This window comes from Marmota flaviventris, chromosome 3 (genome assembly GCF_047511675.1).
Source record: "Marmota flaviventris isolate mMarFla1 chromosome 3, mMarFla1.hap1, whole genome shotgun sequence".
NCBI classification, from domain to species: Eukaryota; Metazoa; Chordata; class Mammalia; order Rodentia; family Sciuridae; genus Marmota; species Marmota flaviventris.
Genome location: NC_092500.1, coordinates 20,651,863 through 20,668,889, shown reverse-complemented (window position 1 = coordinate 20,668,889; position 17,027 = coordinate 20,651,863). Strand labels below are relative to the sequence as shown.

The following is a 17,027-nucleotide window of genomic DNA, read 5'->3' as shown; positions in this document are numbered from 1 at the left end:
CCCTGGGCTCCATCTCTAGCTCCACAAAAACAATGAATGAAACCACCCAAAGGAAACACCAGGGGTGGTACAGATTATAATATTTGTTAATGCCCACTCACTTTTCATGGTAATATTTTACTCTTTGTAGTACAGTATCATTCAATCTTAAGAACAACTCTTAAGATAAATATTGTATTTATTGTATGGATAACAAATTGTGAGATTCAGAAAGGCCAAGTTACTTGACCAAAGTCACACAACTGGTATGTAAGTGGCAGAGTTGACAGTTACATCCAGGTTACTGATTGCCTAAAGCCCCGTTTCATCACACAATGTGAAGTTATTCTCAATCTTCTTCTCTGAGCTTGCCTATAAAATAAATGTTCCACGGTTATTATTATTATTATTATTATTACTATTATTATTATTCTGATGGTTGAACCAAGGGCCTTGCATATGCCAGAAAAGCACTCTACCACTCTGAGCTACACCCCAAACCCTCCTACAATTTTAGGTTTTTAAAAACAAATCCAATCTACTTGGAGGGCCCTGCCTGGTGGAAATTAAATTTTGGTCAATTTTGGAGCTTCCCTTCCTGCTGCACCCAGGAGGTCCCTCTCATTGTTGATTGGCATTTCTCCTGATCTCATAGTCCTTTGAAGTGTTGGCTTGGTTGTCACTTTGGAGATTCCTGTGCTTTTCTCACCATTCTCTCCCCCTCCCCCAGCTCCAGTTCCCATACTGTTGTGTTATCCCTCTGGAAAGTCTCAGGACATCTAAGATGGTGCCATGTTGAGAGATGCTTGTGTTAGTTCAAGTCCTCTAGGAAGTGGACAGGAAAACAGATACACAAGGGGTTTATTGAGGGGAAAATGGGGAAGGAGCTGGAGGAGGCTGGGACAGCATCCAGACTGCATGCTTTCTGTGCAGGAAACAGGAAAGGAGGAAAGTAGAAGCATTTCAGACTAGACAACTAGATGTTTTGGCAAGGTCAATGGAGAATCCTGGAGCCAGTCACCTGTCAGAAGAGTCCTGCCTCTTCCAGGAAAGGACCTGCCTTATGTCCCTGTTGGGCTCAATCCTTGTCAGAAAGCAGCCTGTGAAAAGTGTGGCCATGTGCCAAAGCCAAAGCCATAGTGGAATCAGAGCACAGCAGCTGGGGGTGTCTTCAGTTAAACTCCTCAGAGCCCCAGAGTGCCTGAAAATATCAGTCTTCATTCTTCATCTAAAGCATCTTCATGCTTATAGAGATGCTGAGCTTCTGACTGCTAACAATTATATTAAGAGCAATAATCCTAGAATTTACCATTTATGAATGTAAAGTTCTTTCATGTGATGCATTTACATGCATCAGTCAGTAAATAGCCCTATGAGATAGCCAGTCTGATTAGCCCATTTTAGAGATGAGGACTATTATGGCTGAATTGTCCCCATCCCCTGCTGCCACTTCCCCAATTCGTATGTTGAAATTCTAATCCAGTACTTCAGAATATGATTGTGTTTGGAGATAGGACCTTTAAAGAGATCATTCAGTTAAAATGAGGTCATGAAGGGAGGCCATCATCCATGTGACTGGGTACTTGTAAGAAGAGGAAATTTGAACACAGGGACATACAGAGGAAAGATGTTGTAAATAGGTATAGGGAGAAATGGCCATCTCCACGCCAAGGAGAATGGCCTCAGGTTTTTCTTGTTACAATTTTTTCTTTTTGCTTAGTACACCTCCCTCACCCCCTCTAATTCTGGCTTTTCTTCTCTGTCCATTGTTTTCTAATGTAGAAAAATTGATGGGACCAATGAGGAAGAAGATAACATTGAACTGAATGAAGAAGGCAGGCCTGTGCAGGCATCCAGGCCACGCCCTCCTCTCTGTGACTGCCATTGCTGTGGCATCCCTAAGCGTTACATCATCGCCATCATGAGTGGGCTGGGATTCTGCATCTCCTTTGGGATTCGGTGTAATCTTGGAGTTGCCATTGTAGAAATGGTCAACAACAGCACTGTATATGTGGATGGAAAACCAGAAATACAGGTCAGTATCTATATCTCACAGGACATTTTTTTTTTTTTGCTCATAGCTGTGCAAATGAAAGTAAGCACTGTCACTTATTCATTGATATGGCAAAAGTGTAGCGTGACTACCATGCACTGGACACTGTGTGGTGATGGGGAAAATCTGGTGAGCCTCAGCTGGGCCCTTATCCTTACAGAGACAGACAGTAAGTGATGATAGTTTGGGATTCTAGGGGCTAAGTTCAGCAAACACAGGATCCTTGAGCTCATCTAGCTCAGACTTTGATATCATGAAAGAATTCCCAGAGAAAAGTGATGGTTGGACCAGACAGAGAGTTTTGGTGGGGTGGAAGAAAAAGGAATATCATAAGGGAGAAAGAAACAGTTGGAAACAGAGCAGACAGGCTATGATTTAGGAACTGAGACCTGAGCATTTCAATTTTCTGTGCCATGATTCCCTTTGGCAACCTGGTAATAGCTTACGAATATTTTGTCAAAGATAATGTGTTAAATTCTTAACATCAAATGCAAAGGATGAGCTGGGGATGTGACTCAATGGTAGAATTCTTGCCTGCCATGCCTGAGCCCTGGGTTCAATCCACAGCATGCTCATGTGCACACACACACACAAAGTGCGAAGGATTAAAAAGGAAGTCAATTATGTTAAAATATACATATCAAAATATTAAAAAATCAAATTGGTGATACAGAGACGTGTGGGCTCCTTTATTAACTTATCAGATGAAAAAAATCTAGCAATGGTTCTACAATTGCTGCAATTTTAAGTTTGAAGTATAAACAATAGTTTGGGATAGTGGCAACAATCAGTATGAACACACTAGTTTATGACTTATAGTAACAGAGTCACTACAGAAAAAATACTATAGACGGTTTTCTGCACTCAATTGCAGAAAAGCCTAAATTTTAGTTAGCAGTTAGTGAAAATTAAGATGCCAACTTTTCCCCATCCAAGTTCACAGATCTATACGATTCCATCCACAGGATGAGAATTCTCAATAAGAAGGCAGAGCACTAAGAGATGGAGACAGCAAAGTCAATAGGGATCAGTTCATACAAGGCCTGATAATGAGGTAGAGAGTCATGGATGGGCTAAAGGGGAGAGGCAACCAAACCCATGCTTCAGGATGATCATTGCCCAGTGGAAGGAGGCTGGGTACAAGTGAGACAAGAGTGGAGGCTGGGGAGCAGTTCAGAGGCTGTTGTAGTCATAAGCAAGCATACTATGGTGTGATTTAATAAAATTGTTTTATGATTCATTGGAAACATAAAATCTGGTTTATTAAGAAGGTTATGGGAGAAAAATACCAAATTAAAATATATGGCCACCAGCATCCAATAAATATATATTTCATTGAACAGAATACATACCCTGAAATGGAGATGTGTTTGCAGAGAGGCATCTAATAGTTCTCTGGTCCCCACCTGTATTTGGAGAAACGTTTAGATTAGAGTTTCCCAGACTGGGAATTCATTGCTTTGCTGGCTGTGCTTTGAAGAAGGTGTTGCCTGTACTGTTTTGTGTCCTATGCAACTGTGCAGGATGGGGACATGAGATGCAGTCTTTCTTGGACTGACTTGATGGCAGAATACTCTTTCATGTGATATCTATTAGCATCATCTGGAACAGTCTCCTGCCAAGTGCTGGCTTGGGAAAATTTGATGTCAGTCCATTAAAAACAGGTCTTCAGTTGGCTTGCAGGCTTTTTTTTTTTTTTTTTAAACTAAGAGATTATTCTGCCAGAGGAAAACAGCACCATGGAGATTCTTGTAGTTTCTTTTTGATGCCACAGCTGAATCTGTCCTAAAAAGATATCCTGCCTTTTTGGGGGGGATGGTGCCAGGGTTGGGATAGAGGTGGAGGAGCATATCATGAATTTTTAAAATAAAGAATGATGTATATTAGTGAGGTTTCAGATGGGTATCACATGCATTCTTTCAGCCTTTTGTGAGCAAGGCCAGCTAATTAAAACTTATCTGCTGAGACCCAGATCAAAATGAGATTGTTTTGCATTTGTTTGTTGCCTGAAAAGACAGGCCGAGGTCAATAGAATCTGCTTTGAGGCATATAGAAAAGACATTTTGATAAACCCAAGGAACAATGCTAGTGTGTGCTCTCTAGTTTCTAAGGTTTTGCCTTCTGGAGTCTTAGAGGAACTGATTAAGATCTAAAATGTGCTTTACATGACTTTCTCTGGCCTCAAGAGTGGGAGTTCAGTAGCATTTCAGAAGCTCTAGCTTAACTCCTATTTGTATCAGGCAATTTCTCTCTGGTCCAAATAGAACAAAGCTTAGATGTCTGCTGAGTATGTGCAACCGAATGACAAAGTGCTCTGGCTGGTATTTTTGTTTGTCTGTTTGTTTTATTTTATGGGGAGAAAAACTAGATATTTTGCACTAAGAAATGTTGCAATCCTCATTTGAGAGAGAGAGAGAGAGGGTGGGGGAATGGGGGTGGGGAGAGGTAGTATGAATACATTGGTCTTCCAAATAATTATGTGGCATGTGTTCTATAAGTGGCATAAAGGGTGATTTTTTAGCTCATATGTGGATAATAATTTTTTAGTTTAATAATTATGTGTTAGGATTGGAGGTGCAACTCAGTGGTTAGTGCTTAGTGTGCTCAAGTGTGCTCAAGGCCCTAGGTTCAATCCCCAGTAACATCCCCCCCCCAAAAAAAAAAAATGTTAAAACACGTGGAGTACTAAGAATAGTATCTGGCATATGGTAAGCAAAAAAATGACTGAAGGTTGAGAAACCTTGTGATTATTTTGCAATACCTTCAGGAAAGTCCAAAGTCCTTCCCATCGATCACAAGTCTTATAAGGTTAAGAGGATGGGCTTTGGAATTGGCCAGACCTTTTAAAATTGATTGCTATTATTAGTTCTGGGGTCTTGAGCAAGTTGCCCTTGTGTCCTGGTCAGGGATTGCTGGTTGAAAAGAACACAAGTACAGGGAGACCAGTTCAGGTTCAAAAGGGGGTTATTGAAGGGCTGAGGGGGAATCTCATGAAAGTGAAGTGCAGGAAGCAGGTTGGTTATGGCTGTTTGTGTGGTCTGTGTCATGTTCAGGAGGGGCCCAGCCTGAAGAGGGGCTGATATACTCCATCCAGGGGAGGGAAAAGCAGATTAGCTAAGTCTAGGCTATGGTTTAGCTCTCTCTATTCTGACCTCCCCATCAGCCATGCTGGTCAGCAGGGGAGAAGTCCCTGGAGGAGAGGCAGAATCCTCTTAGGAGGAGACAGGAACTAGTATTTCTAGCAATTTTTTGCTAACCCTCGTCCACCTTATTGTGAGATGGAAATAAAAGGACTCCTTTGAAGATCAAATGAGATAATTTAATATTTAACTCATTGGATCTTAAATACCTGTATCAGTCTCCCTATAACAAATTTCCGTAAACCCGATAGCTTAAAACAGCAGAAATTTATCCTCTTATAGTTTGTGGAGACCAGAAGTCTGGAATCAAAGTGTCGACAGGGCCTCACTTCCTCTGACGTCTCTAGCAGGGACTCCTTCCTTGACTCTTCCAGCTTCTGGTGGCTCCAAGAATTCCTTGGTTTGTGACTTTCACTCCATTCTCTCCCTCCATCTTCACATGGCCTTTTCCTCTCTCTGTGTCTTCTCTTCGGATTCAAATCTCCCTCTGCCTTTCTCTTATAAGGACACTTGTCATTGGACTTAGGGCTCAGCTAGATAATCCAGAATATTTTATTTTAAGGTCTTTGACTTTCCACATCTGTGAAGACGAGTTTTCTGAATAAGGTAGCATTGACATCTACCAGGGCTTTCATGTGGATATCTTTTGGGGACCATTTTTCAGCCTACCACAGTACTTGACAAAGTGCTTGGATTATTATAGTAATGGTTCATACAATTTATACTTTAAAATATTCCATTGTGATAAGAATGCTTACCGTGAGAGCTACTCTCTTAATAAATTGTAAGTGTCCATTATTGTTGCTTGTAAGTACGGTATTGTACAGCAGCTCTCTAGAGCCTTTTTTATCTTGCTTGACTGAAACTTTCTGCCCACTGGTTAGTAACTTCCCATTTCTCTCCAACCCCTGACAACCACCATCACACTTTGATTCAGTGAATTTGACTCTTTCAGATGCTTCATGTGAGTGGAATAAAACGGTATTCTTCTGTGACTGTCGTATTTCCTGTAGTACATCCAAGTTGTTGGACATTATTGAATTTCCTTCTTTTTTAAAAGCTGAATTGGGCTGGGGATGTGGCTCAAGCGGTAGCGCACTTGCCTGGCATGCGTGCGGCCCAGGTTCGATCCTCAGCCCCACATACAAACAAAGATGTTGTGTCTGCCGAAAACTGAAAAATAAACATTAAAAAATTCTCTCTCGCTCTCTTTAAAAACAAAAAGCTGAATTGTATTTTATTAAATGTATACACCACATTTTCTTTATTCATCTCTCATCAGTCACTCATGTCATTTCCATATCTTGGCTATTGTGAATATTGCTTCAGTGGAGATGAGAGTGCAGATATCTTTGGGGTCCAGATTTTAATTTTCTTGGGTAAACACCTGTGGGAGGCCATCCTCCCACGTGATTTGAGTTACTTCCCTGGCTGGGTGAGAGGCACTTAGTCACAGCTGTGTCAGAGCTTTCTCACCCAGCCAGGGAGGTAACTCAAATCACATGTGAGGATGGCCTCCCACAAATACCCAGAAGCACAATTGCTGTATCATATTTTTAATTTTTGAGGAGACTCCATATTGTTTTCTATAGTGGTCACACTATCCTATATTCCCACAGGCAGTAAGTGTTCCAGTTTCTCCACATCCTTACTAGTGCATGTCATCATCCTTTCTTAAAAAAAAAAAAATTATATATATATATATATATATTACTTGTAGATGGACACAATACCTTTATTTTATTTATTTATTTTTATGTGGGACTGAGGATTGAACCCAGTGCCTCACATGTACCAGGCAAGCGCTCTACTACTGAGCCCCAACCCCAGCCCCCATCTTTCTTTTGATAATGGCCATCAAGACAGGTATGAGCTAATATCTCATTATAGTTTTGACTTGTATTTCCCTGATGATTGGTGACATTTAGCATCTTTTCATATAGATGTATGGCCATCTGCATGTCTTCCTTGGAGAAATGTCTGTTTAAGCCCTTGGTCCACCATTATGATTTAATGAGACTCAAATAATGATAAAAATTCTTGGTAGGCCCAAGTGCCCATTTTAGGTATCACTGCTTTCAGAGAAGCATTATCCACTTAGAGAGAAAGACATGAGAAAGGAGTGAGGTGATTGACAGCAGCTGGGTGAAGCAGGTAGAATGGCTTTTATTACCCTCATTAAGAAATGAGAGACTTAAGACTTTGATTCCCTTTATGCTATCACTGAACTAATATCTGAATAATCTACTAAATAACCCAGTAATCCTAGAACTGATTTTTTGTTTTCTTCACAAGCTATTTTATTTTATATTTAGCACTCATCACTATTTGGTATGTGTAAGTATATATCTAATTTATATATGTAAAACACATACATACAGATAATACACCTATGTATTTATATATATGTGTACACACACACGTATGTATGCAAGTAATTTGCACAGACCTCTCCTTTCTTGCACTAGAAGGCAAGATTCATTAGAGAAAGGACTCTCATTGCTATCACTTCTGTATCCAAAATGGGCAAGATGCCTTCTAGAGAGTCTTTGTGGAATAAAAGAAGGAAAGAAGGACTTCATGGGATCTTTATGTAGGATCATCAGTGAAAAATGGTGGTCAGTTGTTTTCTTACAAACGCAAGCGTATCTGATTTCTCATTTGCAGATGGCACAGTTTAACTGGGATCCAGAGACAGTGGGCCTTATCCATGGATCTTTTTTCTGGGGTTATATTGTGACACAAATTCCTGGCGGGTTCATTTCAAACAAGTTTGCAGCTAACAGGTAAGACCGATGTGAGTGCTGCACAGGTTATAACATGGCTTTGTACTGTAAAAAAGTTTCATAGTTGGTTCTCTGTTTTGGGGTGCAGAATGAAAAACAGGAATTATCTAGATAGATGCAGTTCATAGATATTGATCCCAAATGATCCTCTTAATTGTCTCTTTCAATTAACTGTTTGACAAATGTACTTTACCGTGCAACTCATTGATTATGTAGTAAAGAGAACAATTAGCTCTGAGTCTTGAAGAAATGGTTCCTGGCCTCTCATCTGGTTCACCAAGTTATCTCTGTTGAGTTGCTTTCTCTCCCTCTCTGGGCCTCAATTATCTCAAATGGAAACATTGGACTAAATTGTGTTTTATTTCCCTTTGACCAGTGATGTTCTATGATCCTATGTACTTATGTTAATATTGCCCAGTACCATAAAGTTTCTGTTATGTGAGTGTCAAGGACTTGCCTCTAGACTTCCAGATGTTTTTAAGACTCTATGGGAGTTGTTTGAGCAATTAAGTGTTTTTTTTCCAGTTGTTCATGGACCTTTATTTATTTTTTTAAATTTATTTGTGGGGTTGAGAATTAAATCGAGTGCCTCACACATGCTAGGCAAGCAATTTATCACTGAGCCACAACCCCAGCCCCAAATTAAATGTTTAATTACAGAATGAGATGTCTTAATAAGCAGTGAGTTCTCTGTCACTTAGAGCTATTCAAGCAGAGGAAGACAACCACTTGGGGGAGATGTTGTGGAGTATATCATGTCTCAGAAAAGTACAAATATCTCTAGGCCCCTTATGATGTTATTTCTCATATGCCAAACTTTGAAGTACAACTCATTAGATGATTGTGAAATCAACATAGTGATTTACCAATGAGCATTCTTTTAAAAAGAGAGAGAAATAGAAAAGAAGATAATAATAATAAACAGAATAGAACATATCTGAGTGCATTGCATATAAGGATAGGTATTGATGTTTGAGAAACTTGTTGCAGTTACATTTGTGTGTGTAAGTGTAGACTGGGCTGCAGTATAAAATATATTTTAAGAGTTAAGATGAAAAATTTGGGCTGGGCTTGTGGCTCAGTGGTAGAGCGCTTGCCTGGCATATGTGAGGCACTGGGTTCGACTCTCAGCACCATGTAAAAATAAATAAACAAAATAAAGGCATTGTGTCCATCTACAACTAAAAAAAATTCAAAAAAGATCAAAAATTTGAAAGTTATTATCATAAGATTTAAATATGAATGACTTACATGTGTCAGGCAAGCGCTCTTAGCTAATTTGTAGGTTTTATTTATTGTTTATGTATTGTATTATTCTTAAAAATGTGTCAAATATTGGCTGCTATGAGCTACCCAGTTACTGCTTGCATCTCTGCCCTAAAAAGAAATTACACATAATTTGATTTTCCAGCTTGTAAAAAGAGTTGAAGCTTCGCTAATATGTGGCAGAAGGGAAGAAAACCTTCCTGCTCTTTTTTGCCAGGACACCCTGGGCCAGGCAGGGAGATAGCAAGTGGTACTGGCAGGAAATAGGGGCTAAGACAAGCACCTAGCTTGTCTTGTGCTGGGCTGGTCAGGGTAGGATGCTTCTTGGATAGTCAGTGTCCCCTCATGGTATACTGAAAGCAGTGTGGGAAGTATTAGGGAAAAACCCAAAGAGGCAGAAGCCATAGTAATAGGAAGGGTTACTAGGGTGGAACCAGGAAGATTGGTGGGTCTTTGGCAAGTTCACTTCAACCTAGTCATTTTGTAACTTTCCAGGCAGGATATTTCTGTGCTGCTGCCATAAATGTATCCATAATTGGTCCACAGGCTGGAGCATGGGAATCAAAGCAACCAAGGAGTCTAGCTTTGGGTACCCAAGACACTAACACACCATCTATTTCTTTGTATTTATTTCTCTTAATTTCCATAAGGCTCTTTCATGAGCTGTTGGAGTGGTTGCTGATGTTTAACTGAAGTGCCTCAGCTATTACTAGCCTGCCCAATAACCCGGTGCTTTGATCCCCTAGGGTTTTTGGAGCTGCCATCTTCTTAACATCAACTTTGAACATGTTCATTCCTTCTGCGGCCAGAGTGCACTACGGCTGTGTCATGTGTGTCAGAATTTTGCAGGGTCTAGTGGAGGTAGGAGATATACTCTCCTTACTATTTTTTTTTGGGGGGAGCGGGGGTACTGGGGATTGACACTCGGCCACTGAGCCACATCCACAGCCCTATTTTGTTTTTTATTTAGAGACAGGGTCTCACTGAGTTGCTTAGTGCCTCGCCACCACTGAGACTGGCTTTGAACTTGTGATCCTCCTGCCTTAGCCTCCTGACCCACTGGGATTACAGGGGTGCACCACTGCTCCTGACTTCCTTATGCTTTTTGATATTGCTAGAGACAGCATGGTCCTTTAGAAAATTTGGTTTTACTCAGTTTTCCTATCTCCTACTTCTCCTGCTCTCTGGTAATGGTTGTAGTTATGAATATTTTAATTAAAATGCTTTGTGCACCTTCACATTTATACATAATAAAGGATTATTCATTCCGTAGTGATCTTAGAGATAACCTAATCTAATCCCCTTCATTTTTTTAAAATATTTTTTTAGTTGTCAATGGACCTTTATTTTATTTATTGATATGTGGTGCTGAGAATCCAACCTAGTGCCTCACACATGCTAGGCAAGCGCTCTGCCACTGAGCCACAACCCCAGCCCCCTTTCATTCTAATAGATGATGAAACTGAAACCCTAAACCCACAGTTCACATAGCAAGAGCTCTTTCCTTTAGTGAAGGCATTGTAAATGCATTTATTAATCAATCTGTAAATTTCTGTTGGATGCAGTGGCATGCACCTATAATCCCAGCAACTCCAGAGGAAGATTCAAAGTTTGAGGGCAGCCTCAGCAACTTAAGACTTTCAGCAACTTAGTGAGAGACTGTCTCAAAAATTAAAAAGGGCTGGGGATGTAACTCAGTGTAGAATGCCCCATGCCCCTGGGTTCAATCCCCAGTACTGACAAAAGAAAAAAGCCTCTGTAAATTTCTAAGGTGTAGTCTGATGTGAAGATATAATTCAGTGGAGGAAGCAGCATCATTTAGAACTGCAAGGTAAATATTTTGAGGTTTGCAGTCCATATGGTGACACTTGCAACTACTTGATGCTGCCATTATTGCACAAAAGAGCCCCAGATATTGTAGAAACAAATGGGGAGGATTGTGTTCCAGTAACATTTTGGATCCTGAAATTTGATTTTCACATGATTTGTGTGTGCCATGTATCTTCTTTTAATTTTTTTCTTAAGGACTTTAAAATGTAAAAATCTTATACAAAAACAAATGGTGGGTCAAATTGGGTCATATTTACTAACTCCTGATGAATAGCAACATTTTCCAAACTCTGACATTCACCTTTAACCTTTGTCATATCCATGTATGACTTGTCTTACTGTTTGCCCATTGTTATTGCCTAGATCAACTCTCTTCAAAAATAAAACAAAAGCCCTTAGTCTACGCAACAGTATCTTTGAAATTATGGGTTTGAGGTTGTTATTTATATTTTTGTCTAAAGCATATTAGAATATATATGTAACTATTATAACTAAGATGTATATTATTATTGCATCTCAAATCCAGTTCTAGTCCCATTCTAGTCCCACTGGAGGGATATAGGCCATACTTTGGGAAACACTGAAGTGGTAGAAAGAATGCGACATTAGCAGCCATGAAGACAAAGATCTAGAAGACACTTAATGTCTTTTAGCTTCAGATTCTGGGTCTTAAAATGAGGGAAATTGGGGCTGGGCCTGTAGCTCAGAGGTAGAGCACTTGCCTAGCATGCATGAAGCACTGGGTTTGATCCTCAGCACCACGTAAAAATAAAACAAAGGTATTGTGTCTACTCACACCTAAAAAATAAATGTTTAAAAAAATCCTTGTTAAAAGTTATCAAATGGCATTCCTCATTAAAATAAAATACTTTTTAAACAATGAGGGGAATTGACAGTGGAAGTCACTTCCAACACTGAAATTCTTTAATAATATCAAATATAAAGACTTCCTTCCAACTGTCCACCATGCTTGCATTGAATTGTGTTTGAATTTCAGTATCTGTGTTATAAGTCAAAATAACTGTATTATGCTATTTAGTGGCTTTTCAATCTGTTTGAACTTCTATAATAAAATGCCATAAACAATAGAAATTTATTTCTCATGGTTGGGATGTCTAAGTATCAGGCAAATTCAGCAGATTCCGTGCCCATTTCCTGGACCATAAATAGTCATCTTCTCTCTGTGTCCTCATGTACAGAAAGGGCAACGGTGCTCTCTGGAGTCTCATATAGGGGCATCAATCCTATTCCTGAGGACTATCCTCATGCCCTAATCACCTCCCAGAGGTCCATTTCCAACTGGGGACCATCATACTGGGGATTACCTTTCCACATAGGCATTTGATGGGGGATACAAACTTCAATCTATAGCAGTGTGTCTATACTGGGTTTTTATATTACAGCCTGTGTGAAGAGGCAGCATCCATGCTTTAAACACAGAAATTGGAGTCAAACTTAATAATCTATCTTCAATCTTTCTACTAGGGTGTGACCTACCCAGCCTGCCATGGGATGTGGAGCAAGTGGGCACCACCTTTGGAGAGAAGTCGGCTGGCCACTACTTCCTTTTGTGGTAAGGATATTAGAATCTCAGCACGTTTCATTTAGAAATGCTTTTTGACTCCAAGTAACTGAAACCCTGCTAAGACCTTAAATAGAGTCTACTCTTTTCACCAAGAGAATTCCAAAGGCGAGTGGTTGCTGGTGTTGGTTCTGGGGCTCAAATGATCCATCAAGTCATAGACAGATTCTGACTTCTGCTCTGCAGTCCTTAGAGTGATCATTTTTTATTCTCAGGCTTGCTCCATGTGTCGCTTTCATCAGGAAGTCAAAACCTTTTGCAAACCTCCCTACCCTACTTTTGCTCAGGTGTCATGCTTTCCTATGTGCAGAGAAGGTTAGGAAAGCAAGAGTCTAGTTTTCCCACCTTTACAGTAGAGAAGGAGAAGAAAGACGGTGTTAGAAGTGGTTGTTGAATTAGCCAACAAATGACATTTGCCAAGGATGAAAATAGAAGAGATGGGATAATTAAGCCTCCCACTTTTCTTCTTTTTACATTGAAACTAAAGCCCAAGACTTGCTCCCTGTCACACAGATGCTCCATTGAGGAGGTGGAATGAGACCACCTGACTCTAGGTATGGAACTTTCCTTACTTCACACTACTACCACGTATGGGTTTCACAGAGGTATTTAAATTACTTGTTGCCATTATATTCCTGATATAAATGAAGTGGACCTCATTCATCTTACATCAGCGTAGACTAGTGACCCCAAGTCATGATAGGACTTTAATTCCTGGGGCTCCAAACCTCACCTTGCTAAGTCTGCCTTACTCTAAGCCACCCCTTTGGGATTGACCCTTCTGGTATCACTGGGAGGACTCAGTGTTCTGAGGGGTTTTACCTAGGTATTGATCAACAGGAAATGGACAGCATATGCTGCTTCCATCAACACAGTTGTAAAGTGTATGTTTTTTGCCCCTTAGGGTGTAAAATTTGCTATATGGCCCAAGCGGTTAGGATTGGAACTTAGGTTGGTCTTATTTTTTTTGTTTTGTTTTGTTTGCTTTCTTCCTCCCCCCACTCTTTTTTAAAATAACTATTATTTTTATTGATTCATTATAGTATAATCATTAAAATAAATACCATGAGAGGTGACAGTCTTTTTTTTTTAAAAAAAACAATTTCTACTCGGTGTGGTGGTGCATACCTATAATCTCAGTGACTCAGAAGGCTGAGGCAGGAGGATCACAAATTTGAGGGCTGCCTGGGCAACTTAGCAAGATCCTCAGCAACTTAGGGAGACCCTGTCTCAAAATAAAAAACCAAAAGGAGGGCTAGGTTGTTGCTTAGTGGTAGAGCACTTGCCTAGCATGTGTGAGGCACTGGGTTTGGTTCTCCGCACTGTGTATGAATAAATAAATAAAGGCCCCATCGACAATTAAAAAAAAAGTCATTGGATTCATAAAAATAGAAAAGCATTCCCAATATATTTTTTTTTTTAAAAAGGACTGGGTATGTAGCTCTGTGGTAAAGGGCTCCGTATTCAATCCCCAGTATAAACAAACCAACCAGTTTATGCCTATGAAAGAATCACTTGCTGTAAGAAAAGTTGCTTTTACATACTATATTTGGAATACATTTTAGTCATATAATCATTTTAGGAACTTTTACTCTTAAATTCCTAGTTTTTATTCTAGGAAGATATGGTTCTAGTTTAGAGTGGGAAGATTTGGCCATAGACTCCTGGTTGTTGCTCCAGCCTAAGTAGATCTCTCTGCTTTGTTGATATTCAGATTCCTTATGTAGGAATCAAAGTCCTTTTCCTCAAAGAGCTAATATCATACAATCCCTGAGTTCTTATTTTACTGTCTTTGTCCATATGAGCCAATCTACTCTCAGCATGATTCCAAATACTAGTTTTATTTTTTTCATAATTAAAGAATTTATGCTGGAAGCTGTTAACTCTTCCTCTTTAAACCTCCTTAGTATTTCCTAGCATAGTTTAGCTGGCTTCCTTAGCTGCTGTAAAGATAGCTTGGTGTGTGAGTAGCTGTTCTAATTGGTCTGTCTGGGCTGGGGTTGCAGCTCAGAGGTAAAGTACTTGCCTAGCATGTTTGAAGACCTGGGTTGATTCTCAGCATCTCAAAACAAACAAGCAAACAAACACAAACAAAAGAGCCCAAAGTGGTCAGTTTGTGGAGAGAAATTCCTGGAGGGGCTTCCTCAGTCCTCCTCTTGCTCCACCTCTCTTCTCTGATTTTTCAAGCTCAGATGCCTTCGTAAGACAAACTAACCTGCACTTCTTCCTCTTTATTTCTGTGAGTGTTTTCATTTATCACATCCTCACTCTTTATTTCCTTTAAAGAACAATATCAGTAAAGTGTTTGTTGGGAATTTGGTATGAACTATTCAACAATGTCCCTGTGTAGTGCCTCATTTGGAATTGCATGGACAGCTGTCTTACATCTTTAGCCTTTCTTATCTTTAGAAGCCATCTCTGGCCTCTTGTTTGTAGTTCAAGAACATCTCCACCCTACTACTGAACTTATACCACCCCTAGAGGAGTATAAGACTCCACCCCTGCTGACCTTGTGGATTATTGGAATCTTGACCTTGCTTTCTTTGGATGGTTGGTTTGTTAAGGTCTTTCATTTTGATTTTCCCAGCAAAATGAAAATGACTTGCAGCCACTCCCCATTCTTAGTATGTTTTTATGACCCTAATAGGGCTGATTTAAGAAATGGCCTGAATCTCAAGGAAAGTTATCTGATCAAAGTCACTGGCCTTATTACATTTCTCAGTTAAGGTGTGGCACTATTAAAGAACATCCGCAGGAACTGTCAGTAGAAGGAAACCCAGGGTTGGGGTTCATTAGTTTTTCATCAAAAGATTTTGGAGTGAGAAGAGAACTCTAGGAAACATCTAGTCACACTTCATTGTTTGACAGCTGAAAAAAACCGAAAATGAGGCTCAGTGAGGAAAATAAGATTGGAATCCTCATAGTAAATGGGGAAGAATTGGGGACTGTCCCCACCCCCAAGTCTGCTACTCCCCCTCCCCATGCCACTCAATGGTCTTTGGGGACCTTCTCTACAGTGAGCACACAAGGAAGCCAAGTGCATTCTGCGGCCAGGGTGGCCTGCAGGCGCCATATAAAGGCTGAGTGCTGTTAGGGAAATGCTCAAGGAGCTGACATTGGAGCCCTGTCTGAAAGGAAAGAGAAGAGTTGGATAGCCAGGGAAGAATGTCAAGTTGTAGTTTTCCCAATGACAGACTCCTCCTTACAATGAGGAATTATTGGGCTTTTTTGGGTAGAGGCAAGACTGAATTATTACAGGTGAAGGTTTCAGAGTCCCATAGAAAAGCACTTACATCTGTGTGACCTCAGGCAATTTACTCCACCTTCCCTAGGCTTGTTTTCTCTTATAAAATGGGAATATTGGCACCCAAGTCATCAAGCTGAAGGGCTGAATAAAATCATGGGGACAGGGTACTCAGAAGAGTACTCAGCACACAGAAAGCACTCAATGCCTCATAGTTGCTCTTGGTTATTCCTGACCCTCCCTGTCCCAGGCATGCCTTGGTATTACCTACCCCCTCCCAGCATATCGGCCTGGGATAGAAGACCACCTTCTCCACACACACAGTCAGAGCAGCAGCCTTTTTCTGACATACATACTGAAGTGCTTTCCTTATCGGCTTGAAGAATTCTGAGGTTAAAAAAAAAAGTGCAGTTATTCTGTATATGACAAAAGCCATAACAGTTGGCATTTGTGTAAGTATTTATTTATTTATTGTACTGCAGGGGATGGAACCCAGAGCCACTCTACCATTAAGCCACATCTCTTGCCCTTTTTATTATTTATTTATTTTTTAATATTTATTTTTTAGCTTTAGTGGACACAATACCTTTATTTTATTTTTCTGTGGTGCTGAGGATCGAGCCCAGTGCCTTACGCATGCCAGGCGAGTGCGCTACTATTTGAGCATATCCCCAACCCCAATTTTTTAAATTTTGAAACAGGGTCTTGCTAAAGTTGTTCAGGCTGGTCTTGAACTTGTGATTCTTTTGTGTCAACTTTCCCAGTTGCTGGGATTATAGGCATGTGCTACTGCATCTGGTTTATATAACCCTTTATTTAAAAAAAATGTATTTGTTCTTTTTAGTTACACATGACAATAGAATATATTTTGACATATCATACATACATACGTGGAGTATAACTTCCCATTCTTTTAAAAAAAATTATTTCAGATGTTGATGGATCTTTATTTTATTTATTTATTTATATGTAGTGCTGAGAATTGAACCCAGTGCTTCACACTTGCTAGACAAGCACTCTACCACTGAGCCACAACCCCAGCCCCTAACTTCCCATTCTTGTGGTTGTACATGATGTGGAGTTACACAAATATGAACACATATATGTTCATATATATATGAACATAGGAATGTTATGTCCAATTTAT

The 17,027-nt window shown here is 40.0% G+C and overlaps 1 protein-coding gene across 2 annotated transcripts in view; it reads left to right on the top strand.

Moving 5' to 3' along the window:
* Nucleotides 1-17,027, top strand: part of Slc17a8 (solute carrier family 17 member 8) — a 46,519-nt gene that overhangs the window by 13,771 nt on the left and 15,721 nt on the right. For both annotated transcript variants that reach the window (XM_027929351.2, XM_027929350.2), the window contains exons 2-5: nucleotides 1,762-2,014; nucleotides 7,840-7,958; nucleotides 9,971-10,085; nucleotides 12,540-12,627. In XM_027929351.2, the coding sequence (XP_027785152.2) occupies nucleotides 1,762-2,014; nucleotides 7,840-7,958; nucleotides 9,971-10,085; nucleotides 12,540-12,627 (575 nt within the window). The remainder of the gene's footprint in view (nucleotides 1-1,761; nucleotides 2,015-7,839; nucleotides 7,959-9,970; nucleotides 10,086-12,539; nucleotides 12,628-17,027) is intronic.